Source organism: Amblyomma maculatum, chromosome 4, assembly GCF_055883805.1.
Source record: "Amblyomma maculatum isolate TAMU_Amacu chromosome 4, ASM5588380v1, whole genome shotgun sequence".
Lineage (NCBI taxonomy): Eukaryota > Metazoa > Arthropoda > Arachnida > Ixodida > Ixodidae > Amblyomma > Amblyomma maculatum.
The window spans coordinates 50,511,055-50,538,799 of NC_139347.1; the positions used below are offsets into that span (position 1 = coordinate 50,511,055).

The 27,745-nt window shown below is 42.0% G+C and overlaps 1 protein-coding gene across 2 annotated transcripts; it reads right to left on the reverse strand.

Moving 5' to 3' along the window:
* Positions 1-3,745: 3,745 nt before the first annotated feature.
* On the reverse strand, positions 3,746-27,604 carry ZnT49B (solute carrier family 30 member 9). Of its 2 annotated transcripts, none has more exons than XM_084601368.1 (16): positions 27,260-27,604; positions 26,796-26,960; positions 25,742-25,844; positions 24,347-24,439; positions 21,914-21,996; positions 21,741-21,808; positions 16,035-16,090; positions 15,868-15,970; positions 11,871-11,926; positions 10,728-10,863; positions 8,779-8,818; positions 7,513-7,584; positions 6,388-6,661; positions 4,960-5,089; positions 4,736-4,849; positions 3,746-4,072 (listed from the first exon to the last, which is right to left on the reverse strand). In XM_084601368.1, the coding sequence occupies exons 1-16, from the start codon at positions 27,384-27,386 to the stop codon at positions 4,028-4,030; spliced, it is 1,665 nt and encodes a 554-aa protein (XP_084457494.1). In that variant the 5' UTR covers positions 27,387-27,604; the 3' UTR covers positions 3,746-4,027. The 2 variants fall into 2 exon arrangements, with proteins under 2 accessions (XP_084457494.1, XP_084457493.1); XM_084601367.1 differs by having other exon boundaries at positions 26,796-26,969.
* Between the last annotated feature and the right edge of the window lie 141 nt (positions 27,605-27,745).

The following is a 27,745-nucleotide window of genomic DNA, read 5'->3' on the forward strand; positions in this document are numbered from 1 at the left end:
TAAATATACAGAATGCATGCAGACACTGTGCCAAGGCTTAATGCCTTAAGCCAACAGACAGGCTTTGATAGACGCTGCAGTGGAGGTCATGGGATTTAAATGACCTGGAATTCTTCCCTAGTCCTCTACACAATAGTGGGACACATTTGTCTCACTAGTTTTAAGGGCCAGCAAATGGACAGTGTAACACCTACAGTAAATTTAATTCAACCCTCAGTAATTCAGAAACTTTGGTAATTCAAACAAAAAGTGCAGTCCCAGCCGACACCCAAGTAAGTCTATGGCGCCGAATGCTCATTGATTGAGAAATTGATGGGCTTGCACCGGTTCATTTGGATAGAGAGCAGCACCGAGGTATGATCTGTGAAGCCAGCGATTGTCCAAATAAACCTCCTCAAAGCAAAATTGCAAGGAACAGTAATGCCCAAGCACCTCAAGCATTTGCGCTATGATAGGCCCGGCATTTAAGATCAGTACTCAGTACTCTCCCATAGCAGAAATAGCCCAGCAGCATAGTGTTCAGCTTCACTTCTCTTAAATGCAAGCCAACCCACCATTTCCACCTGGCGTTCACATCAACCAGTCATGCCATATTGGACAATGCTTTAACCGTCACCGGATTTTTTTTATTTTGAGATGGCATCACATTGTTCTAGCTGGGTTTCGCAAGGGCAGAGGAACTAGAGATCAAATTGCCAACCTTCGCTGGATCATGGAAAAAGCAAGAGTTCCAGAAACCCATTTACTTCTGCTTTATTGATTATGCGAAAGCGTTTGACTGCGTAGATCACAGCAGATTGTGGCAAGCTCTCCAAGAGATGGGAGTTCCAATTCACCTCATCTGTCTCCTCAGGAACCTTTATGAAGGGCAAGAGGCCACAGTCAGAACTGGGCATGGCCTTACTGATTGGTTTCCGATTGAGAAAGGAGTGAGGCAAGGCTGCATACTGTCGCCCTGCCTATTTAACCTATATGCAGAGTGCATCATGAGGAAGGCCGGTCTGGACGAGTCTTCAGCTGGAGTGAAGATTGCTGGAAAACGTATCAACAACCTTAGATATGCGGATGATACCACTTTAATGGCAGAAAGTGAAGTGGAACTCAAGAGACTTGTGATGCGCGTACAAGAAGAGAGTGAGAAGTTTGGGCTTAAACTGAACATTAAAAAGACGAAGATCATGGCGTCTTGCCCTATCAAGTCCTGGAGCATCAATGGACAAGAAGTGGAAGCTGTGATAGATTTTCTGTTCTTGGGCGCCAAGATTACCTCGGAAGGAGACTGCAGCCATGAAATTAGGAGACGCCTGCTTCTGGGAAAGAGAGCAATGGTTAGCCTTGACCGCTTAGTAAAGAGCAGAGACATTAGTCTACCAACCAAGATCCGTATAACCCGTGCTATGGTCTTTCCAGTTGTGATGTATGGATGCGAGAGTTGGACTGTGAAAAAGGCTGACCGCCGAAGAATTGACGCGTTTGAATTGTGGTGCTGGTGAAGACTCTTAAGAGTTCCTTGGACTGCCAGAAGATCAAATCAGTCGATATTGTCGACCATAAACCCTGACTGCTCATTGGAGGGTCAAATTCTAAAGCTAAAGCTCAGCTACTTTGGCCATCTGATGAGAAGAGAGGAGTCGCTGGAGAAAGATTTGATGTTGGGAAAGGTTGAGGGTCGCCGGAGAAGGGGTAGGCAGCGAACGCGATGGTTAGATGGCATTCTCGAGGCATTGCAGATGAAGCTATGTGATGTTAAGAAGATAGTGAGAGACCGGAAAGCGTGGCGTGACATGGTCCATAGGGTCACGAAGAGTCGGACACGACTGAACGCCTGAACTGAACTGAACTTGTTTCTACCGTGCCCACGTGCTTCCTCCACTCAATGAGCACACTGGACATATTTTGAAGATGCCTCGTCGCTTAAATGTGACAGGGCCATTTGCGAAGAGACCCTTGCTAATGTGTTGCACTGTGAAAAGGGTAGGCATTAATTAGATAAAATTACTGTAATGCAAATGCTTTTGGGTAGCTTTTTAGGCCCATTCGATAATTCAACCTTTCAGATAATTCAAACATTTTCCCTGGTCACTTAAAAGCCGAATTAGCAAGCTTTTACTGCATGTACCAAATTTTTGCATGCTGTATGCTACCGTACTATCAATCAAACCATTCAGTGAATTTTTACCGATCGCTAATAGGCTTTCCTGGCACTCTGTGTGCTTTTACAGGAGCTGGCGTGCAGTTAAACACTGACAATTTTTGCAAAAAAAAATTAATTTGAAATATTTCAGCCTTTTAGCCTTTTCCATCAGTCAGCTGTCTCATAATACTTAAAGCGACCTTCAATACCAAGGAAGGCTTCCTTATATATCAAAACGGCTGAGGGATACATGCTACATTTCAGCATTTCAGGTACTTTTATGAAGTTATTGGAACCAACATTTAAACTAGTGGTCAAAACAGGTTGAAAGTGATATCATTACATTTCCAGTGAATATTAGTGCAATTTTATCACTTGTATGCATGTGAGACATGCGTGCATTTTTTTGTATTTTGCCTCTATCAAACTATGGCTGCCATGGTTGCATTCAAACTTGCAATTTTTACATCAGGAACCAAAATAACTGGTAGAGCTAAGCATAGTGGCTTAACACATCTATCAGCGTGAGCTGATCGAGAGCTGCACATGCCGTTCTGTTGCAATAGCAAGACAAAGCAATGGCTCGATGTTAACACTTGCTAGCTGTAGCATGCTTTTGTAACCTACACTGCAAGGTACTGCTGTTCTAACGGAGAGATGGTTATTTTTTTTCCCGTTGCGGCAACGACTCGGCTGTTTTGCAAACCTCCAAGTGGCACCATAACTTAGTAGACGTAGCATCGATGAAGCCATGGTGCTTGACCAGAACCCCCTCACTTTGCGAATGTGTGTTCATGAAAAAAAGGCATATTCGTCGAGTGGGAGAGGGCCCGCACTTTTCTCTACTGATTTTCCAGGCCGTGTTATGAAACCGACCCGAGGAGTACAGGAGACGGGGAGTGCATGGCATGAACACCTTTGGGGCAGATCAAGTGGAGCAGAAGTAATAAACTTCCTGCCCGCAATACTGTTTCAGTTGGAGAGCGGTTTTTTTTTTTCTGTTCTTGCTTCCATTTTATTGCTTCATTTCCTCTTGCCTCCCTGTTTGCCTCAGGAGACCTTAAGAGATGCAGCTTCAGACTACAAAACCAATGACTGAGACAATGTGGCGGCTATGCTGCGTATTAGCCACCAAAATGCAGTAAAGAGCAAGCAAACAAGGCGAAGTTCAATATCTTAGTTGCTCGAAGTAATGGCAGCTCGAATAGCATTTTGTCACCAGAATTCGTGGAATTTTGCAAAAAACCACAGGATTAGCAGGTTTAGAGCAATTGATGCAATGGCACAGGTTCGTGAGATGTACCACTATTTGCTATACACAACATGCCACATATACATGTGTACTTATGTTGTAGCATCCACTTCCAAAGAGCTACTGAGAAATCGTATAAAGCGGCCTCTATTTTGGAAAAAAGTGACGCCAGCAGCTCGTCTTGTTTCCTGTAAGGTCTGTGGAGATGGATGAAGTTCTTTTTCTGCTTCAGTGTGGAATAAGTTTACCATATATGACAGCTTGTTCAGCAATATTCACTGCATGTGTCAAGATGAACAAAATGTGCAATAACATGCAGTGTAAATAATGCAGAGTTTTGTTTGATGACAACAAACAGCTTTTGTCAGTAGAAATGCCACAGGCTTTATTCATTTTTTAAGCGCAAGCACAACAAATGAATAGCTTATGTGCACTACACTACGACTCTGTGTGCGATCGCAGCTCATCACTGTGAAGCTTTTTTCATCAACTACGCACTGGACTGCCTGACAGTCAAGCACAGTTTTGGAATATTTTATAGTCTCATGTCCACTGCTCACAAACTCTTTAAGCTGAAGCTATTTACAAAATGGTTGAACTGAACAGCACAGTCAGTACATCTAGTACATTTGCTGTCCACTTCAGAGCACCTCCAAGTCCACATGCCGAACTTCAGGGTGCCGCTTCTGCAATCAGAGATGCACGATCCCTGAGGATAATGTTCTGAGAGCATGCTATATCCCTCTACAGAGACCAGTCTGTGTTTCCTACTTGACAACAGCAGTTAAAAAGTCTTGAACTAAGCCATAAGCATGGTTGATCAACAGGGAAACTTCAAAAAAATAAATGCTGCAGACAAGTTTTTAGCTCTTTCAAACTGTCTAAGTAAGATCCATTCAGAAAAAGCATTGCCTGTAAGGTACACTCTTGGTCAAAAGTTCGGAAGCCAAACGATGTTCGTCTCAGCCGCAAAATGGAGCTGTCACGCCATAATTAACGCCCAAAGGGCATTTAAAATTCTAGGAGCCGATTTATTACCACGGCAAGAAACTGTCTCACAGAATTTCACAGCGCTTTAGTGTTCAATGGCACCGCGAGGGTTTTATTTTGTGGCTTAGACGAAAATCCTTTGACTTCAGGACTTTTGACCAAGACTGTAATTATCTTAGAAAGAAGTTTAGTCAACAGAGAGGAGCTTCAGGGCCCTTGAGAAAGCACACTAATGTCAAGAGATTATCACTAAAATGACTAATACATGACATTACCTGCAGAAGATCATGTAAGAGGCCAAAAAACTGTCAAGCCAGCCCATAACAAATACCAGGGTAGCTGTAACTCCCAACACTCACCTTTAAGTTGCTTTCAATTCTGTCCACCTGTGCGCCTAAGAGGTCCACAATGTTCTCACCATGTTTCAACATGAATGATTCCAACTGCTCAATAGTTTCTATGTTCATAACTTCCTGCATGCAAAAGGAAAAGATTGAGAAGACGTACATGCTGCCATTTCAACTGCACTGATCAATGAAAGTCATGTTGTCAATACTGAGGAATGTGTCAAGGATGAACTCACTTCCAGAAGAAGCTCCATGTCCTGTGTGTCCAGGTAAGATCTTGTGAGTTCCCGCCCATCAATGTCAATTTCAGCCTTGTAGCGCACGACATAGTTTCCCATGTCTGTAGCTTTCACATCGTGGATGGCCCTAAAAAAAGAATAAGCAAAGAGTGGCAAAAAACCAAGTAAGTTAACACAAGCACCCACAACCGCACAAAATGAAAGTGCATGACACGAAACTTGAAAACTAACTTACTTTCCAGATTGTATTAGAAGCAAAAATAAAACACACTTGCATAACCATGTTTTTTTTTTAAACACGTTGTTGATGCACACTTTAGCCTGATGCTTCTATAGCCTGTAGAGCTGCATCAAAAAGTTTTTTTGCTTTTTTTTTGTCTAGTTCACTTCCACTAGTATGTGCGGACTGGGCAACATTATTTTTATTTCTTTTTAACTGCCACACTCTTCAGTTATTGCCTTTGTGCCGAACAGACACCTTATTAGCACAAACCTGCAGCTGGTTCACGCCATAGCAGGAACAAGAGTGAGTGGGCAGGCTGAGCGTGGAAGAAGGGAGACAAGTGACGTCACAGCTGCCAAGGAGCAGCATTTTCAGGCACCGCCACCAGGTGCACCAGTTCAAGGGAAAAGTGAGGGGAAAAAAGTGCTTTTCACTGGCTTTGTGAAAGAAACGATGCGATTTTAGTCAACTTAGGAAAGTCAGCTTTCATTGCCATACAAAAGTACACTGCCTAAAATCTAATGCAGTACTATCCCTTTACTAAGATACTACTGATTGCATTACAACCTTGACAGCTGTATTTTGCTCATTTTGTGCACACTGAATTAGATCCTGATGTGACAAAAGTATATGAAATAAGTGAACAAAGGCCAAGCTTGGCCCAAAATAAGAAGTCAAGGAGAACGCAACTGAATAATAAAAAAGGTCCAGTAAATGAGCTCGACTCTGGCAGTAAAATATTATTATCTTCCGAGAGTTTGAAGCGGTAAATCTGGGCTTGGGGAGAAAAAGCACAGGCCTACTGGATGGCACAAGCCTAATAGCAGGCGGTGCTGTGGATTTGGTGTAATCGCTTGAAAATGGGTAGGACTCAACACCCTCATAGCCACTGGGAGAGTTTTAACTGAGATTTCTAATAGCTTACTGATAATTCCTGGCTTCAATATCTTTTTAATGCAAAAAAGGAGCAATAAAGGCTACTCAAACAGTAAAAACAGCAAACCGTATTTTTTAAAAACAAAATTGCTATTTTTTGGCATGCATGCCCATTTAGGGCCCACACAATGCTTAACCATGCAAACCTGCATTAATGACAGTCCTTTTGCACTATGCATGACAATGACTACCAAGCATGACATACTATCCATAATCACTGTCAATGTGTCCTTCCCATCATACCAATAAGTTGTGGGGTCTCGCACCTGATCATGACATCATTCTCCAGCTCCTTGTTGATCTGCTGCATGGCATCAAAAGGAATGGAACGGCCGACCAGTGCAACCGAGTTGGAGTAGACGATGAAGGCGGCCACTGAGCCCAACAGTGTGCCAATGATGAGTGAGCCAATGGCATCGTACATGGGGTCCCCCAAGTGGGTGGCCAGCCCCATGCAGGCAGCTGCCACAGTCACCCCCAGCACGGCCGCCATGTCCTCTAGCAGCACCACATTGACACTGGGGTCACGGCTGCGACGCACTGGGAGGGACGAGCACTTGTCACGCTAACAATTAATGGCAGAGTGGGTCTTTATAAAGCATACATCACAAAGATCATTGAAACCTAAAAAAAATCTTGCTGTAGTAAAGCCACTATCACGTCGACACCAGTTTTCTCACCCGGGGATATTTTACAGATCACAACTATACATGCCACACTACATGATGACTTCTTATCCTACTGCACAGCGAACCTCAAAGTGAAATAACATATATAACGTGCCACTCAGCATTCTATGCAACATCATTCATACTCTGCACAGTAACAGGCTGGAACACCCTGACATCACATTTCAAGCATGGTAAAATTACAATTACAGGATTTCTTACGTTAGAACGACATAATTTAGCCAGTCTCACATTATGTGCATGGCGTGTGATATGTTTATTACAAGTACTAGCTGCAACCACTAATTATGCAGCTGTTCAATGCCAACACACAGCAAATCAGACGTTAACTTCTCAAGCTTTTCCTACTCAGGTACATTATAATTTCTTGAATCAGTTTTGCAGCAGAGGCTTAAAGGTGCAATAAATAAACAAACATTAAATGCATAAATACTTCTTTACAGCAACAGACATACAGAAGAAATAAGGAGACAATGTCACAGATCAAGGTTAGTCACACTACGCTCATGGCTTGGCTGCCTTTAAAACTAAACACAGAGTGCCCTCAAACATAAGAGAAGGAGCCGAAAATGATCAGCTCGTGATAAGTCTGGCTCATCCAAATACGCTAGGGAATAAGAAAAGCATGGTCACAAGTTGTAAGCAAGAACGCACTTACCACACTGGTTTCATACAACCGAGTGGCAGCCTGTCTACACCTACCATATTCCAACATGGTCATCTTCTCTCTGCGGGCACCTTTCTTCACTTCATTGAAGGCCACGAGAAAAGTCCCTGTGGGTAAGTGGCATACGACAAGGAATGCCTTAGATTCTATTCTTACACAGGTGGGTAACCTGTTGGTGTTTGCTTTTCTGTCAGTACAGACATACAGTACAAATACAACATGTCTAAAACAGTTAATAACAGTTTTAATTCTAAGCTGCACTTGCATAAAAAAGAAAAAAAAAAGATGCATGCACACAGTGTGCATTGATTAGGATGCAAAGACCCCAGCTAAGTGAAGTAGAAGGCAAACAAAAATGGTACAACTTGTTGCAGAATCTGGTTTGACACGACCACAAATTCAAACTACCTGCCGTAAAAAAAAAGAAGGCAACTTGCCAACACATCGTTATATCAATAAATAAATCTAGGTGAGTTGGATGTGATGCACTGTAAAAGCAGTACAAAAAAACTAGAGATGAAACTGAAAAAGATGCGACAAGTCGCACGAATGACGCATCCTTGGACCCATTTTATTTTTTTAAACAGAGATTTCCTGGATCCATTTCGTTTATTTTTCCTTTAAAGGCCTGCGGGGCATTACATAAGAGGGGGGGAACAAACTTGATTTTGTGCTAACAAGAACAAGAACACTACAGAAGAGAGAAAGAGCAGAGAATACACGCTAACATTATGCTTACATTTGATGTTTAAGCATGCAGAGACAAGCTCATTTCCTTTCTACAGTATGTGACTCAATGTTGCCAGTTTACTCATAGTACAGCTGCTTGAGGTATAAACTGCTATGAAGCTACTTTCCATTATAATACCAGGCACCGTAAACACAATCATAGTAGTTTAGTGACAGAGCAGGTGCGTTGGGGGTTCTCTGAACAAGTGAAATTCTTAGCCACCAGAATTCCGGAACGTGGGTATCTAAAAACACGAATTTCATGAAGACACAATCAGTCAAGTATTTTTTTTAAAAGCAGCAACAGCTTTCGATCTCAACAAGACAGTTTGGCCGCAGCGCTAACTAGAGAAGGCACCTACCAATGAAGGAAAGGAATTTTATTACCCTTCTAAATGCAGCATTGTCATGCGGGTGACTGACAGCTTCCACCAAAATAAGCAAATGCTCAACACAGTTCAACACAGGCTAGACTGTTCCCTTCAACTACAGCCACAACAACAACACGGCACCTTTATCGCCTACCTCAACCACTGCCTCCTTTGTTAAATAGATCGCAAAAAGATAAATACCTCCTTCTGAGATGAGTGAGCCACCAAGAATAAAGAAGGCCTGCAAAAGGAGGTCAAGGAAGAGGTTAAGAACTTGCAGTTGAATTAGTTGGCAAGGACAGTGGCACATGACGCTGGACTGAAATGTATGCAATGCGCACAACTAAAATACGCAAAGAGATGTTTTAATGTTTTTTTGGGTTTGGTCTATTTTAAGAATGAAATCTGCTGTAATTCTAGTGTGACTGTGAACTAAAGTATACAACTAACTTACTCTGCAAGGCAGAAACGATTAAAAGACAACAAGCATCCCTTGTCTTACATTCGTTTCCAGCTTATGGCTACCGTAAAATACTACGTAATCGCCTCCTCTCATGTAAGCGCCCCCCTTCCTTCCTTGGCCAATCTGATATTTCCATGCACTACCAACTAAGTGCTCTACCTCTTCCAACTGCCTGTCCCGCAAAAAGATATTTTTAAAATTTTTATCCTCGAGTTAAAGTCAACACGAGTGCGTTCTTCTTGCCCACTTCACTTGTCTGCCATTCTACTGCCCGACAGCATCAACAACACTTGCAGTTTTGCTTGCAGTATGCATTCATACACTGTGCAAAACAAAAAGAAAGACGGAGGATATCCACTGGTACCAGCTGAGTGGCAAAAATGTGTATTGCCCGTCTTGCGAGTTCAAGCTGGATCGCAAAAAGTCCTTGAAGGAAAACAGAAGTACAAAACCACGTGTGCTTGACGGGCTGATGATAATGAGCTGCACGATCACCTCGCCGAGATTGGCACCACAGTCTTGAAGACCAAGACGAGATGAAGAACAAATGCGTTGACCTCGTTATTGGGTCAGATTCTAAGAAATAATTTGATAGTTTTGACAGCGACTAAAAAAAACGAAGGTCGCATGAAAGTCTCCACAAATCAATCTCGCCAAAACTGTGTAGACTGCATTGAATAGTTTCAGTGGCCGCTGTTTTCTTCAGTCGCCCTCTTAAATATATGTTTGTGGAACTAAAAAAGGGTGCCCCCTCATATATTGTTCGGTGTATCTCTTGAGCAGAGGGGGAGTGCTTTCTCGGTATTTTACAGTAATAATTTTTTATAAATACCTCAAGCAGTAATTTCTCAGTGAAAAAAAGAAAAAAGAAAAACTTGTATGTTGTATCAACATGAGCAGAAAGAATGGGTATGGCTTTTATTAATAAAATATGCAATCTTTCATCTATACTTGACAAAGAATGTGCCGGGCAACCGGTTAATCATTCATTACACAAAGCTGTTCTTTTTTTATGCTTCTCTATATATTAATGCTCATTCTATTACTAAAGCTCCTAGTTGTGCGTGATGCAAGGTCAACCATAGTCAAGGGCCCACAAGGAAAACGCAAGCAGCACACTAAAAAAATTTGTAGCATACTTTAGCTCTGCCTTTAAGGTTACGATGTGATAGCGATATTGGCTCTGATCTGCAGTTTACCTTGCGGAACCTCGTTTGCATATATGCACTTTGGTGCTCACTTAATGACTAATCCTTTAACTTGTGCCTCTGCCATCCCACGAGTACTCATTAGCACACAGTAGCAAGCTGATCCATTATATGAAAGACCACCTCACAAGGATATACTAACACCCTACCTTAACCAAACCATGCGAACGTTCCTGCAGGGGCTAGGAGTAGCTTCTCTTACACAAGATCCATTGATCCCAGTGAGTTTGATTCCCACCTCACCCCTTCTATCTCAAAGGAGAAAATCAAGTTGGCGGCTCCTGCCATGTCATGTAGAGCCATGGCATCGCACAACCTGCCTGCCAATCAGTGCCTGGCTGCATCACCTGCCAACTACCACCTGCCAGGGCCATGACCGTGATCTTCCATAGGCATGTAACATTTCATCCATGCTTAAGCAAAAAGTGGTCAGCAATGAGCACACACCCACATGAGCTAAAACAGCTCACAACACATACCCAGTAGAGTGACTCAAGCTGTTCAGGGTGTAGCAGTCCCTTGATGCCATGGTACCATGCAAGGCCAGCCCCAAAGAAAAACACTCCCACTCCACTGATGAGTGATGAGACGTACCGCATGTTGTGGTAGCCATAACTGCACCCAAGCAGAGCCCGGACACACTGTTACTCTTACGCAGCTGCACCCCTTCTAGGCCGCAAAAATGAACACCACCACCCTTGCCCCTTGTGACCAAGTAATGCTGGCATTGTGACGCAGTTTCCCATAAAGCAAGCAAAGACCTAATTCGTATTAAGACAGTAGGGTCCCAAGATTCTGAACAAACCATTTTTACAGAGAGCAGGGCTAGGATAAGGCTATTATCAAGGGACAAAAATCTCTGTAGCGCATGTTTGGAAATTCTGGACCAGAAGCATGATGTAAGCAATTATCACCTTATTTCTCTAACATACATGAAAGAAACATAGTCAAATTTCACGTCGATGAGTACGGTCTGAGACTACTGGCCAACACAAGAGTTTTGCGCTTTGGTTGCAGTTTGCGTAGTCCACAGACTTTTGTCCCCGACAGTTCAAGTAAAAGGCTGTAGTGATGACCCTCAAGAGTACCAGCAACTGTGTCTGGCAAAGCAGCGACTCACCAAGCATGATTAATTCATTGTTTTTGCAAGCAACATTATTTCTGCTCACAATACCATTGAAATAGAAAAGCTATAAGGTTAGCACCACCAGAATATGAAAATGTGAGACACTGCTCACTTCATTTGCCAACCACTTGGCATACCTAAAACTGCCCCATGCAGCACAGCAATTTTATAAGTTTAAGCTAAGCTGAAGGTGTCAGGGTTGTTCACAATCTTTCCTAATGGTGCGGCAGCGAAATTTTGAAAAGAATGACAAAGCACCAGCCAGGTTTCGGGAGAGGGTATAAACAGGGCGAAATCAGGGATTTAATTTGGAGCTTTCTGTGATGTACCCATTATAAAAAAAAAAAAAAGAAAAAGAAAGAAAAGGCAGCAGTGTTATACTTAAGGGCAACCGATCAGCCAGATGCAACTTTGCATTTTCGTTGACGCTTCTCTCTAGTGCCTCTTTAATAAACCTAAACGCAGTGTTTTATTCAAAGGGTGGCTCCTCACTCACGGGTGATCTGGATTAGCCTGTTGGATTGACTTGTGTATTCCAAAAGCCAGGAGCAGCTGGAAAAAGAAAGCAATCTCATGTGACTGCCACCAAAACAAGAAAATACCAACTATGGCAGCAAAGAGCAGACCATTACCGTAAAATAATGCAATGCTCAAGTCAGACATTGTAGCATGAGTGCCCGAGATAGTGATTTCCCCAGAAGTCATCATGAAAATGACACCACAGCTTGCTTTCATGTTCCTAACATAAAAGGTTAACAGTTTCATCCACGTAACTAATATCTTTTACTGTCCAATCCTAAAAGAATTATAATTCAATCACTACTCAAGAGTACTACTGAAGCAGGCTGTAAGCCAAACAAAAACCTGTACTTTCTTGTGCAAAATTAGAATTCTGTATTTGAAGGATTTGTGCTTTTTTGCACTCACTTCTTGGCTACCATTAGAAATGCCTGAATTAAGTTAAATGTAATGCCATCTTCCAACAAAAGCTTCCTTACACAAATTCGCCACAGGTCTAGTATAATAATTTTTTATGCCAAGGGTAATCAGCAAAGTTTCTATTTCTTGGCATTCCTATGGTGCTAGAATATAGGATGTAGGTAGTGAGAAAGGTTTATCACAAAAGTTACCACCATACAATGCTGAAAAGATACAGGAGGACACTCCACAAATGCAGTACTGATTGTACCAAATAGAGCTTTAAAAGGGGCAACCTAAAAATGATCAGATGTAGCATATTTTTTATACCCTCGCTCAAGCTAGGATTTTCAGAAGCACTAAATTTTTCGTCATAAAAAAGAGGAATGCAAAGAATTCTGGAGTGCTGCTTTAAGTGTACACTAACTTGTATGCTTCCAAGTGTATTACGGGGATGAAACCATGCTTTGCAGAGTTTGGCAGACCAAATTCACCACGTGAAATTTTTCAACTTTTCATTACCCCCTTTATAAGTGAAAACTCCATGTGTTGTGTGCTCATGCAAGCCAACACATATAGATAAAAATTGGGGCTACCACCGAACCATAATTTTGAGAAATTTTAGGGGAGCATTCAAAATTGCATTTTCGAGCACTTTGCAGCAGCAGCCATAATGGTGTCACAGAGCAGTTTGGAGTAGCTGTGTTCAACCTCTAGACAAGGGTTGCTAGTAAACCAAAAAATTTCAAATTATATTAATGCTGCTAATAAAGTTAATTGAAGCTATAATCTAGCTGCATTGAAAGGAGTTGTTTACATGGGTACTTAAGAAAACATTTTCGAAGAACTTTATGTGCTTGCTTTAGCCTTGCCTAATATTACACAGTAAATTCAAACCACGTGTCACTGAGAAAGAAGCATGTACCAGCAAAAACAGCAGGGCGTATTTTGAAGCCCATTTGTTGCGGATTAAGGCCGAACCACATAGCAGCGTTTCTTCGATGCCGCGTCAGCGCCTTGACTATTGGCGTCGCCGGAGGAGCAATTCTGGCCCTTGAAGCGAGGCGACGCTGAAAGTCGCAGGTATCTGGCAGTGCCAGATCTCGGTGTTGGCGCTGGAAATGCTTCGCAGGCAAGACCAATAACAAGCCACGCATAGGCAGGTGCAGCACCCATCGCCACAGGCACACCTCTTTTCCGCCGAAGCGAGAGCTCCTCTTTTGTCCGCTCTCATGCCTGCGCCTTTGTTCCCCTTGCCTCCCCCACCCTCCCCAGTAAGTTCCCATCGTCACTGAATAGGATGATTTCAGTTATGAACGGGGGACAATTGTTTGAACTTCCAGGTTTCCCCCATGCCTTGGTTTGCAGACACCAGTTCGTACGCCGTCATGTGTTTGGTCACCCTCTCCGGTGCGCGCCGAGTGACGAGGCTCATAGACGAGACGCTGAAGCGACGCCGAAGAATCGCTGCCATGTGATTCGGCCTTTAGAACAGAGGCCCATCACAATTTTCGCACTGCTGCTGTTATGCTTCCTAGTGCTGCACTGCCGGCTGCTGAGCCTTTCTGAGCTCGTCCCACTGTAGCTTTAACGGAATGCAAAGCAATGCAAACCCATCTTAACGACAGAACTGCAGAAGAGTTCCTGCATAATACACCGCAAATGCCACCTCATGTCTGCTTGTGCAACAAGTAAGAGCAGCCATTTTAATTTTTAATGCCACTCAGCCTTTTGTCCAGCTTCACAACTTCAGCAAGCACTGCAGCGGCTGCAGGCGCCTCAAGGTTATGTTTAGCATGAGTGTGCAGCATGGCAATGACATGCCAGCAATGGTGGGCGTTTCAAGGTTATGTTTAGCTTGAGTGCGCAGCATGGCAATGACATGCCAGCAATGGTGGAACTTTGCAAAGCTGATCAGCACTTGACCGTGCACCCTCCTTTGCAGTTCGGCTGCTTTCAGTGCACTCCAGCAACACTGACGCACTGGGCACTTCAGGGCGGTGTCAATTTTGTTGCAGCAGCTGATAATGTTTGATTGCAGCAGTAGGGACAAGCACACGAAGGCTGAAAGCCCGAAAATGAAGCTATGCTATGAAAGGCAGCACTGTGAGAAGTGGGCTGTCTCAGGGGCTTCTGTTATACTAATGTCTCCTTTCCCTCATTCCCTATGGTTTAAAAGGCACAGTTTCTAGATTATAATAGAAGAGAACTGCCCGGTTATCATGAATTAACCCTTTATCTCTGCCAAATTGTCATACAGATGATTATTTTTGTTCATATCAACTTGAGGCATTTCTTGTTCTCTCTTTCATTAAAGTGCAGTTACTTTCATTGTTTAACCATACTTGACCCGCCAATGAAATGCTTTTAAAAAATTGAAATCCCGCAACCAACACCACCCCTATACTCGGAGTGAGGCTACCATCAACAGCAGTGCTACATGCAAGAACAGCAGTTGATATATCTGTGGTAGGTATTGCCTGTTTTATTTAGTTCATATCTTCACCATTTTATTTAAAATTACCTTAGCCCTCTCAGCTTTAGCTTTAAGAAAACTGTGAACGTTGATTAATACCATCCTCAATATTGCCACTGCAAGCCGCCTAGGCGACGTTGCAGTTGCCGCGTCCATAGGGTTCAGAGAGTCATTGTACTATAACTATATATTGTGCCCCTGAAGTCAGGATTTGGAGACGTTATCTACCATTGAGAAAAACGAGACTACAATAATGGTTTGGTTTGTGGGGTTTAACGTCCCAAAGCAACTCAGGAGACTACAATAATGAAAAATTCAGTTTTAAATTGTTGCATTGTGTTTCTCAGCACCATAGCTGGGTATTTGTTAATTTGGGAAAAAAGCTCTTGATTAACACAAGAAAATAATTGTCTAAAATGTTTAAAACAAACATAGTTACCCAGAATAAGCAACTTTAACAATTAAGGAGTTGGCACAGATTACAAAGTTACCTGAGTAGAAGATTAATACGAAATTTTTAATGCACATGGCATTAGCAAGATTAAAGCTTCAGTTAAAACAAACTATCTGCTCAAATTAACAGAGTTGGAACTAATGAGAGTCTACTGTATTCGATTCAGTCCAGTTTTGCCTAGTCTGATTTGGTTTGGTTTATTAGGTTTAATGTTCCATACCAACTCGGGCTACGAGGGACGCCATGACAGAAGGCTCAAGATAATTTCAATAATGTATGATTCTTTAACATGCACTGACATCACACAGTGTGTGGGTGCATTCCGTTTTGCCTACATCAAAATGCAGCCACTGCAGCCAGGATTAAACCCACATCCTCGAGACCAGCAGTCAAGCACCCCAACCACTAAGCCATCGTCGTGGGCTTTATCAGCATTACCCAGCAAAGCTGAAAATCATGGTAGCATTAAAAATTATGTGAAAAAAGAACAAGCTTTCCTGTTTCCTTCTTTAAATTATCAGGGATTTCTTCTAGACACATTATAAGGAATGCCATTAGCTGCCCCGTGAGAAAGGTGCAGATGAATTATACACCACTGTGGGTAACCACACAGAGCCTCGACCAAATGGCTACAACTAGCCTTACCTGGTTGCATGTGTCTGACAAAGAGTGGATAGCTTCAGCAAACATGCTGTGGGACCCTGTGTACAGCCAAGCAAGGCTCTTGAAGGCAAAGTTTAGGCCATTTCTGGAATAAAAATCAGAGTTCGAGCTCGAGCAGAAAAAAATGACATGCAGGAAGAATTACCCACATCACCACAGCTGTATGCACGACCCGTCCCGAGCCTTGAAGGATTTGCTCCCTCCTCTGTGCGGAGAAAAAAATTTTACATCATCAGTATGGAAGACCACTGCCATAACAGAACAATAACAAATTTATGAGAAAACATAGACCTCAAATGACACAACATGCAAAATAAAAGGTCTTTCAAAGGTAAGTTAGATTACGGTATTTTAGGCATTTCAGCTAGTCTGACTTCACTTTTTTTCAGCGAGACCAGATGAGGAAGCACCTAAGATTTAACCAGACTCCACAAAAGTTGCTTGCCCAAACTGGAGAGAGCAACAAATAAACATAGTAATTTGCACTCGTATCTAGGCCACAATGTACCATGTGATGCTCCATTCCTACATTTTGAAAAGGATTCGGTAAAGTTCCTCATAGCATCTAATTTGCAAGCTACCCCATCTTAATTTTCGCCCCTTGATCACTTATTGAATCTGTGCCTTTTTAACTGACCATCATCAGTTTGTGCATGTTAAATGTCGCTCATCACCCCTTTACACCTGGAGCCTGGGGTCCGCAAGGGCACTGTACTAGGCCCCTTCTTTCTCTAATGTATATTAATGATCTACCACTTCACCTTTCTTAATACATCGCACTGTTAGCTAATGAATGCGTCATATTATCACCCTACGCGAACCCATCAGATATCATCACTCCTCGAATGACCTTTCTCAAGCGCAGCATTGGTGCGACATGCGGCTCATATCTATTAAGTATGTATTTTCAAGACCTCACTGACTTCTCTTCAGTCCTGTTTTTCTCGTCTGTATGCGCTATGAATAATTCAGCAATTTCTTCCGCTGATAATTACAAGTACTCAGGCATTCATATTTCAAGCAAATTAGCTTGTAATGTGCATATCACCCACATAACCAATTCTGCACGTAGCATCCTTCGGGAACATTGGCTCAACCTTACATTAGCATCCAGCTTTCTTAAATCACTGGCTTGAAAAACTTTTGTCATACCAAAACTTGACTATACTAACTCTCTTTGGGAGCCCTATCAGACTAACCTAATTAATGCCACTGAGTCAGTCCAAAACCATGCAGCCTGGTTTATCTCATTTGACAAAACTTATCAAACGAGCAGCTCAGGACTAAAATCATGATTACATTTACCTCTACTAGTCATCCATCATAACGCAGCATATCTATACCTTTCATAAATACTTTCACAATATTCCAACCGTCAATCAATTCATCCCCCGCCACCGTGGCTCAGCGTTTAAGATGTGTGACTGCTGAATCAAAGGATGTGTATTCATATCACGGCTGCAGCAGCCACATTTCGGCGGAGGCGAAAAGCAAGGCACCCGTGTGCTGTGAAAAGTCTGTGCATGTTAAAGAACCTTAGGTAGCCAAATTTCTGGAGCCCTCCTTTATGGTGTCCCTTATAGCGTGAAACCCTTTGGGATGTTATATCCTATAATCAAAGCAAAGCATCATCCCTCGCTCGCATCACATTTCCTGCCATAACCACCTAGACGATATAACCAACCGAGCCTATACCAGAACATTTCAGCAATCATTCTTTCCAAAGACTGCCTGCAACTGGAATGACCTCCCAACTGAAGCGGCCCCGATCATCAAATATCAACTATTCAAGTCCGCCATTGAGGAACTCATTTATTAAGTAAACCATTGTGCAACATTCTGAGTATTACATGCTATTTTTGCCATGTTACTCCCACCCCACATGTTATATCCAGCAAGACACCTTTGAGGAATAATCAAATCAAAATCAAATCAAAACCCAGCTCAAAGAAAAGATCTGCTAAGCACCACATAAGAGATGTGCAGCTTTTGTTGAAAGTTTGAAGCCCAAGGAATCAGCTTCTGGCCCAGGCTGTGCACCTCACAATGCATCAGCATCATCACAAGCCTCCTGTAGGCAAAGGCTATACCTCTATCTGCAGCATATGGTAAAGATAACTCAAAATTTTGAGCATTAAAAAAAAAGAAACAATGATAAAATAAATGTTTCAAGTGATGCTACACGATAGAAAGAGCTTTTATCTTATCTTTGTTTAGAAGCAGGCGAATCGAAATGACGTGATTCATAATCTGAACAGTAAATGGCATGTGAGAATAGAATAGAACAAAGTTCACAGTAAAACAGCTAGGGCAAAAGTCATTCCAATCATTTGTTTAAAACAAATACCATATTTGCACGATTCTAACGGTCATCTTTCTTTCTTAAAATAAGTGTTTAAAAAGTACATGCGGGTTACAATTGGACTTAAAACTGAAAAACCTCAAAACTGAAACCGAAATAATAATAACAATAATTGGTTGACAGGAAAGGAAAGGTGCAGTATTTGTCACACTTGCTCTGTGGTCACCTGACCACAGAAGGGAGGAAGGTGGGAGAGAAAGTGGAAAGAAAGAAAGGGGTGCCATAGTGAAGAGCTCCAGAGCAACTTCCACCACCTGGGGATCTTTAACATGCACGCCCCTTCGTTTCGCCTCCATCGAAACGCAGCCGCTGACGGTCGGAGTTTCAAAACCCGAAACGAAGCAGCTCAATAAACTACGGTCAGCCACACTGCCATTAGTATCTACTAAGTGTTGCCAGATTGGGATATTTATAGCCAAATTGGGCTACTTAACATCTTTCCTTGATACTTTTTAGATGATCTGGCATTGTGGCTATTTTTGAGCTATATGCTCCCTAAAGTTAAAAAGTTTTAGGAAATGCACTACGTTTGGTTAGTAGCTGCTACAGCTTTTCTGTGTTTCCCTTGCATTTTTTACCTATACATGCTTTTAATTCAGCCCATCATCTCGGAATTCGACAGAGTTAAGCTTTTTGAAGATTTAGATACGCATGTCAGATTGATGCTGTTTCGAGTGGTCCTGAAAGAGCATGCTTGTAAACTGCAGAGTGAGAGAAGTACTTGCTTCACATGCATGCGTGTAAGCAAGGAACTGTTTTCTTAGACGCCTTTCACGCGAGCTCACTTTCAGGCGCCGAGAAGGACCAAATGCTTGACGGCTGTCGTGTGCAACTTGTGATATATTCTAGTTCACTATAATTGTGACGTGTATCAAATTGTTGCTCAAAATGCTGCCTGACAACCTGGAGCTGCTGCAGAACTTCAAGTTGTTGAGGCCCAGATGCATTCATGTTTAGAAGAACTTCTTGTTAAGCTAGTTGGTGCATGGCTTTGTTGTTAATGAGTTGCGCATACATAAAAGATGAACACGGGAAGAGAACGACGGAGATGGAACGAGTGCAATATCAACTGTTTTATCCATATCGGTAGAACCTTATATAGGAAGTGTGCACATGTGAATTAAAAAGGGGGGAAGGAGGAGGGAGAAGGCAAAAATAAAGTCTGCGCACAAGTCGACGAGTACCGTGCAGGAAGTTCTTTTCCACATTATACAGCATTACAGAAGTATCACTGGTGCAATTGTTGCCTTTTACTTTGATGTAGCATGCTTCTAAAAGCTCACAGGCTACTTTGTCTTTGCTTCTGCCCAGAATCTTAATGCTATTGAGCCATGGCTTGCAACCTTTGCATGCAATGCAGTGAGCGAGCAAGTTCCCTCCTTCTCGAGATCGTATTGACCGCGTAAGCATGCTATAGCATTCAAGACACGCCATTTCGCACCTTTCGCAGCGTCTTTCCACTGTTGCAGCACCGTATAGTTTTTGAATGAAGGGCATAAACTGGTGTGCGGGAGTACTGAAGCATGTTCCTTGAGTTGCCCTAAGTCTAGAAATGTGATATCTCTCGTTTTCTGCTGCTCACTTGGTCTGGTCAACCGTCACTATTTTTAGTTTCACGTTTACTATTTTCTGTTCGGATTTTTGATTGCAAATAAGAAAAAAACTTCCTATCAGATTCCGGTGGCTCATGTTAGCTAGATTTTGGCTACTAACTGCGTTGGCCTGGTTCCATGACTGGCTATTTTCGGGCTACACTTTTTCTATAGTTTGGTGATGGACTCTTTGCCATCAGGCAGCACTATAGCTGGGGAGCTTCCGCTGAGCCGCCTCTGTTTTTTGATCGAGTGTTTGTCCAACCGCTCGTTGTGCGCCGTGGTATCAGGGCTTAAATTAACCCATAAAGGATTGCATGTGTGCAGATTACAGCAACTGGCTCTGAGCAGGCCCTCAAGCGGTTTAGGAGAACGATGCTCAGGGACATTGCGAGATGGATTCACGGCACCTGGAAGGCCCCCCAACCCCTTCCAACCCCTTCGATGGTACTGAAGGTGACCTTTTGTGGTCGTTGGACAGCTAGAAAGAGCTGTCTTTCAACTCTGACAGCGGGTAGCCTATGACGTCCGCGTCTCGTGGTCGCGTTTTGTATGTACCGGTTTTGCTCCGTTAAAATGTTTTAAGCAATATTGTGACACTTCTTCACTTCATTATTTATTCTGTGCAGTAGAATCGGCTCCAAGTTATTTTCGTGACTTCCAGGTGTTGAATATTACTGCACAATACAAATGGGAGCACGTTAGAATTGTGCAAATACGGTAAAAAATAGCTAAACTTTAAACCGGTCAATTCCAGCAGAAAAGACTTCTCCGCAATTCAACAACAGAAGTGTAACTATGTTTACTAGTCAGAATATCCAGAAATTAGGTTAATCTGCTCATATCCAACGTAGTAATGGTTATAATTCCTGATGGAATGTAATCACCATGAACATTTGCCCAATTTAAGAGCAATACGTGGCTAAGTGTTGAAGGATAGAATCTTTTATTCACACTGTTTTCATGGTCTAGACATTAAACACTTTGGGGCAAAAATGATGATGAATCATGAGTTGAGACTTATCTGATCCCAGTACTGTTAACCCAATAGCACCCACATATTGTACTTCCAAGACTTCCCTATCAAACCTCCCTTCCTTCAATGTAGAAATGTAAGAAACTGCAAGATTTACTCTAACAAAAACAGTTACAGCTTAATGAAATTTAGCATAATTTCGAAGCCTTCTTGATATTTAAGGGAAGCAAACCTGCACATAAATATTATGCAGATACATACAGTAAATCAAGAGCAAAAAGTGCTCCATCACATGTCAATTCCCCATTATAACCACAGAAATTTCGGGAGTTTTTTGCCTAAATGCACTTTTCAGCTAGCCTCCTATATTTCTGTCAATTGACACTTTGAGTTCACTCCGATAAATGTGCCGGAAAAGGCAGTGTCTACCAGTATGTCAAAAAATTCATGCCACTCGGTTAACACAAATAAGCATTGCTCTCATCTCTACATATTATGTACCACAGGCAATATGCAGAGAATAACAGAGTTAAAGCCACCAAAAGGCTTTTAAAGTTCATTGCAATACAATCACAGAAACTAAAAAATATCCCTAGCCTGCAGCTATATCATGCTTTGTGCTCAATTTTCTATCTTCTCCATTGCCTAAACAGGTAATTAAGAATCATTTATGCCTCCACAACATTTTAACCATCTCCTCCACTGTCAATACACTGAAGATGCACTGCAGGCTCTGTATGAATCCTGTTAAGGCACAAGAGTGAAACAAAATACACTCACTTTTCCTGCATATTTGCCCCATATGAAAAGTCCCTGTTGGGATCCTTCAAGTAATAACTGAATTAAACTGAATTGAATCTAGCCAAAGCTGTCTTTTTCCAATCTGACAACATAGCCACTGCTCTACTAAAATGCATTGGCTTACCTTAGCCTCCTGACTGGCTCTTTCAGCCCGTTGGTATTCTTTTAGAATGCTCTTGACATTGGACATGCCTGAAAGGAATTGCCTGAGCATATCATCAGTCGGCATTGCCCAATGCCTCACTCTAGTATGCCAAGGCATCACAATTCATAGCAGGTGAAGCCGTCAATACTTACTCTCTCGGTACTTTTGCTCTTCCCTGCGCCTCTTTTCATGCTCCTTCTGCAAGGCTTCGTACGATCCCCACAGTTCTAATGCCCTGACAGTGAATAGAGGCAAATGACACATGAGATTGCAGTCACAACAGAACAAAAGCTGAATAAAACAGCATAATACTCTATGAACCCTTTAACTTCACATTTTTAATAACAGCCTTGAATACCAGGCTTGCAAAGGCTTGCTAGCAGCTCAACACTTAGTTCTTTACTAAACAATGTCAACATTATTTATTTCCATAGGCCTCAAAAACAGTTAATGGTACTTTTAAGAAATCAGTGGTAAAGTGGTAAGCCTCAGTGGTAAGCCTTAAAGAAGTAAGGACACCAAATTATGCATAAGACATTAGGGTACATGGATCACCCTGCAGAATTCATCTACTATGACTGCTAAATAATTTACAATTGAATTTCTGATGCTATTTCGGTCTGACTTTCACCAAACGAACAATGCTTGTGACATGTGTAGTTGTGTGTTTAGATCACATGAGACACAAAAAAGATGGCAATATAACAGTTGATACATCTGCTTGTTTTCATTTCAGCGCTTGAAACGGGCATTTAGAGTTCTAAAAAATTAATATTTTGCACCATCAATTATACTCCAGTTGTCGTTTTTTTTTTTTTTTTTTTTTTTCATGACTTAAACACCAATTACACATCATAGTCACTGTAAGATGAAACTGAAACCAAAGCAGAATAAAGGAGAAATGCAATTATAAATTTAGCAGTTGTAGGAAAATACAAAGGGGTGAGATATGTATATTAATCTCTAAGCATCATTTGGAAAAGGAAAACACATCGAAATTTAGACGTCTACAGCCCTTATAAGGCACATTGCACCCATCTTATGTACTGGGGCATTCATCGCATTTATTTAGAGGAGAAACTTATTTGCTATAGTTCACATCGTGGCAGAAGTGGATGACGGCACAACTCTTGAATGTGCAGCGACCTACAAACTCAAAACAAAGAACAGTTTGAGAAATGTGAAAGCTTGTGAACAGGAAAGTAGCACAATGCCTATATGCTCGACTATGTTTTTTTAAAAAGGACAAACCAGCCACAAACAAAAATGTAGTCTGAGTGCTACTGTTGCATATTTGAGAACTAAGAGCTACTTTAAACAAATTCAAATTCAATTCAAATTGTTTCGCACACAAAAAAAAAAAAGAATGAAGGCATTAGGTTCCACATTTAAAGGGCCTCTGAACACCCTCAGGTCATAAATTCACTATGCTACTATAGTTCTCAGGCATCGTCCTTGGAACAAGTAAGCACAAAAATGTTTTTTGGAGGCTCACCAACAGCAAGGTTACAGCTGTCTCCCAGTTGAGCAATTTCACCCCGCTTCTCTTTGCCATGCCCTCTCTAAAATGGTTTTTCTCAACATGCTCTTCAACAGCATTCACAGAAGAAAAGTTCCCCTTCTCCTGACCAGGACTACACCTTTGACATTTTGCTTCCAAAGTCATTTTGCTTCCAAAGTTTATTGCTACTACTACTTAATCTGCTTTTAAAGTGTGTGTATGGAGGGGGGCTACAGAGTATGTCATTTGCTTACATCATAGCCCTGCCCTGCCAGGTGTATTTTTTTACCGCACGTTTTACTTCATGACACACTACTGACAGTAGTGATTCTGCACACCTGCTGTCTCGACACTGTGCCTTACAGCACAATGCGCTATGCATGAAACACAATTATCAGTATAATCGTAGAGATGCACTAACTTTTCGCCAAGACAGTATACGTATAAGTGCAGTAAAATGCAAAAAAAATGAATGAAGACAAGGATAACCAATGATAACAGTTAATCGTACCCCACAGAGACATAAATAGATCAGGGCAAGAAAATAAAATATGCCTATTTATTTTTTTTCATCAAAAGGAACAGCGCAATCAAAATCAGCAAGAGTAAATCTATGGCATACAATTAGACATCAATTGCCATTTCCAGTTGAATTAGAACAAAATACCAACAAAATATTTTGACTGTACCATCACAGTCATAAATTGGATGCATATGGAACAAACAAGGAGACTGGCTTAGTTAAAGGAGAGTGCATATGGGCTTTGAATGCAATTGTCACTGCCTTATAGGGCGTACATGGCGCTAGCATTTTGCAGAACATCACAGTGGCTAAGTCTACACACTGGGCTTGTTTTAAATGTTAAAACATTGTCAGTGGCCCCTCAAAGGAACAAAGGGTGAATCTATGCAAGAAGAACCCATTCAATACACCATTGAAACATAAATCTGAATAAAACTTTAACATATACTTCACTGCCTAAATGTCTTACTACAATCCTACACTCACTTTACAATGCTCAGTATGTAAACCTGCACAAGGTGTCTAGAAGAGGTTAGCGGAAAAAAAACAGGTGCCTCTCACTTGGCTTCAACATCCCGGCGCAAGTACACAGTCAGTGGTGGTGCATCTTCATAAGGACTCCTCCTCTGAACCTTGCGCAGCCCTTCCAGGTCACTGCATGTCGAGCAATGGCAGAGTAATAAATATGTGATGTACAAAGCATGCAATTATACCCAGTGCATTTGTTAGAGCACATACAGTTTTTGTTGTAGCCACAACATTTGAAGAGTTTGCCACTAAATGATGTGAGGCAGCTATGACTCACCTGATATACTGTCGCCACACTGCCAACAGGACCAGAGTTGGAATGTATAAAAATTTGGTACTGAAGGCAACATTATTTTTTTCATGCACACAGAGACAGGAGCCATGTCTCTGTAGCCTTTACTGCAGATTTATTCAAATAACCTCCCAACATTTCCCTATTCCAGAAAGCCAACATCGAAACCATCTGCTTCTACTGTCTGCCAATAAACAACTATTGTGCGCAGCACTTCGCTAACAGGTGATGGTAGCACCTCGCCTTGCCCCTTATATTAACAGATGAAAATTCAAGCCACATTGCCCCTCAAGACGCGAACTGCACACAAAACAACCTCACTTATAAGAGCATCAGCAGTTTATAATCAACGCATACCAAGGACTGCTACTTGTGACATTTTTCAAGCAGCGAATGTGTGCTGAAAATCATGCCAGTATTGCCTTGTTAACATGGCTGAGACTAAGGCCCAGACTATGCAGCTGGTTAAGTCAAGTCTACTACTCTATGAGAAAACTTTTGTGCCTAATGACATAGAAATTATGTGTCGCTGACACAAAAGGTTGACAACAAATTTCACTCAGACGTGGAAATACCTGCACTGGATGAGAATAAAAAACAGATGCAGTTTTAATCACTAACTAAATAGAATAAACAAACAACTGTAAATATTGCTTTATGTCTTCATCATGCAATTCTATTCATAGTCTTCATAGTATGAGACTGCCTCATATTGCATAAGTCAAATTTCTTTCACACCACCTAAGAATAACTGGCTAACAAACATGCTAGCCCGTGGTTTTTCTGCTTCTCGCTTAAGCAATGCTCCTGATGTCTCAAATAAGCAAATTTCATGGCTATGAAAATCTAGCACACCTTCGAAGTCAAAGAAGTATGGAAGAGTGCATGTCCTTGTTGTTTCCTTCTCTTCGTCTTACGTCCCTTCACGCTGTTTTTTTTCACCCAAAATGAACGTATACCAACTCGCCCGGCTTTCCATTCTACTACAGGAAAATAAAACCCTCGAAACAAAGTTTTTCATTTCTTTGAAGAAGCACATCAGAATGTTATCTTGCTTTGCATGCTCTTAGCAGGAAGACACCTCTCTCAAGCATAAAATGCTTGCAATCAATGAAAATGACATTTTGTAGTGTTACCTTGGTTTCAACAGATAATCACTCATAGCACGTACTGGTGTCACAAAGTTTCGCTCTGTGTAGTCTTTCGTCACATCCACTTTTCGGCGGTGACCACTGACAGCTGCAAACAGAAAAATTATTGGCTGTCAATAAATAGATTCTCCAACTCTTGTATTGGACTAATGTGGAAGTAGAAATAGTTCTTTAATGCTGCAGCTGTCAAAAACCCGAACAAGGCGTCAATGGTCATGCTTACAACTATTCATCAGAGTGTACCTAACAGGACATAACAGATTGCGGCTGCCATCACTGCGAGTTAACCATAAAAGCTAAACACCTCTATAAACCTATTTTTATATCAATATGTCTCCTTAAACAACATGGTTAACTAAAAAGCTCGTGACAAGGGGATTAGTATATAAATGTACACAGAATGCATCTAGTGCCTTGCCCATTCATTCCTTCTTACATCTGTTTCCGCACACAACCCAGAAATGTCTCCTCTAAACCACAAAAGACCCAGCTTTGATCAAGCCATGTACTCCGCTCTCCACTCCCTGTAAAATGCACTGAGACTGGCACCTAAGTCGCAATATATGGTTTGGTTTGTGGGGTTTAACGTCCCAAAGCGACTCAGGCTATGAGAGACGCCGTAGTACAGGACTCCGGAAATTTCGACCACCCGGGGTTCTTTAACGTGCACTGACATCGCCCAGCACACGGGCGCCTTGCTTTTCGCCTCCATCGAGTCGCAATATATGCACACTGCCTTGACAGACTTGTGGATTTTTATATTCTCAGATACAGCTATCAGGCACGACGTTGTGGACAGTTCAGGTTTATTTGCTATCAGTTTGGACTTTTCAACGTGCACGAAAATTTCACTATATAAACAGTTTCACATTTTGTCTATTGAAGTGCGGCCGCTACGGCATGGTACCGAGTTCGAGGTTACACGCTAATCCATATGAAGGACAATATCTCGCGTCACATGAAGTAGAAAAGCAGCTCATCAGCAATCACACCCACTGCACTTGTAATATTTAAAGCCACCTACAAGACAGGAGCGTACCTTTAACTATGGTCGCTTGAACTTCAGACATCGGTGGTTGATCTTTAGCATCGTCAATAGTGCTGCCAACGCAGCGGATGTGCTGAACAAACAGCGGTCTGATGAAGATGTCACACATCCGTCTGTTCGGTTTCGTCTTTCTGCTTTCGCAAAAGGGCCGAGCATCTGCAATGGCTGCAAAGCGCCACATTTACGAGACTGAATAACGAATGATTTGATAGTGAATCTCAAGTTTATTGAAAACGCTGAGAGCACGGCGCGAAATTTATTAGTTGTTGTAAGCTGAATAACCACTTCCGAAAAAATATTTATGACGACTTTCGTGTTCTTTAGAGCCGACACTTAATGTTTCTGTCTCTTTCAAGCTACAACAGCTCACAGCACATGCTGCCATCAGCTGATCAATCTACAAGTTTCAGAGCTCTTACATACAGGCGTAGCAGTTCGGCGATTTTAAAACGCACCATTTCCATCGAGGCCAGGGAAAATGTGGAGAAACCGGATTTGTTTTGACAGCCTACAAAAGTGTCTTGTTCCCTTGATGTAGCAGGAGCTCCTAGGAGCACAGATGGAGGCCCACGGAATGACCATACTGTGCAGACCTGTATCGCAAGCTTGGGTGGCTAAAGGAAGCACATTTAGAGGCGTTAACAAAGTAAGCGATTTCTCCTGGAAGTCTGAACGCTGAAGTTGTGTTTCTTGTTCATGATTTTAGCGCTAAGAGCACAGAGCGCTGCTATTTCCCATGTTGCCTACCAACAAACAACACGCACTGTGGCGCCATGTCTGGTACCGTTACAGTACCGTTGCCTAAACGCCGAGCGAAACAGCCATGCTTAGCCCTGGCAGTGAAATCAGTCAAAGATTGTCAAACAATTTGAAAGCAAACCTTTTTAAGAATAACAAAGCTCGCTACCTATATCCATTAATATTCAAACACAATGTTGATT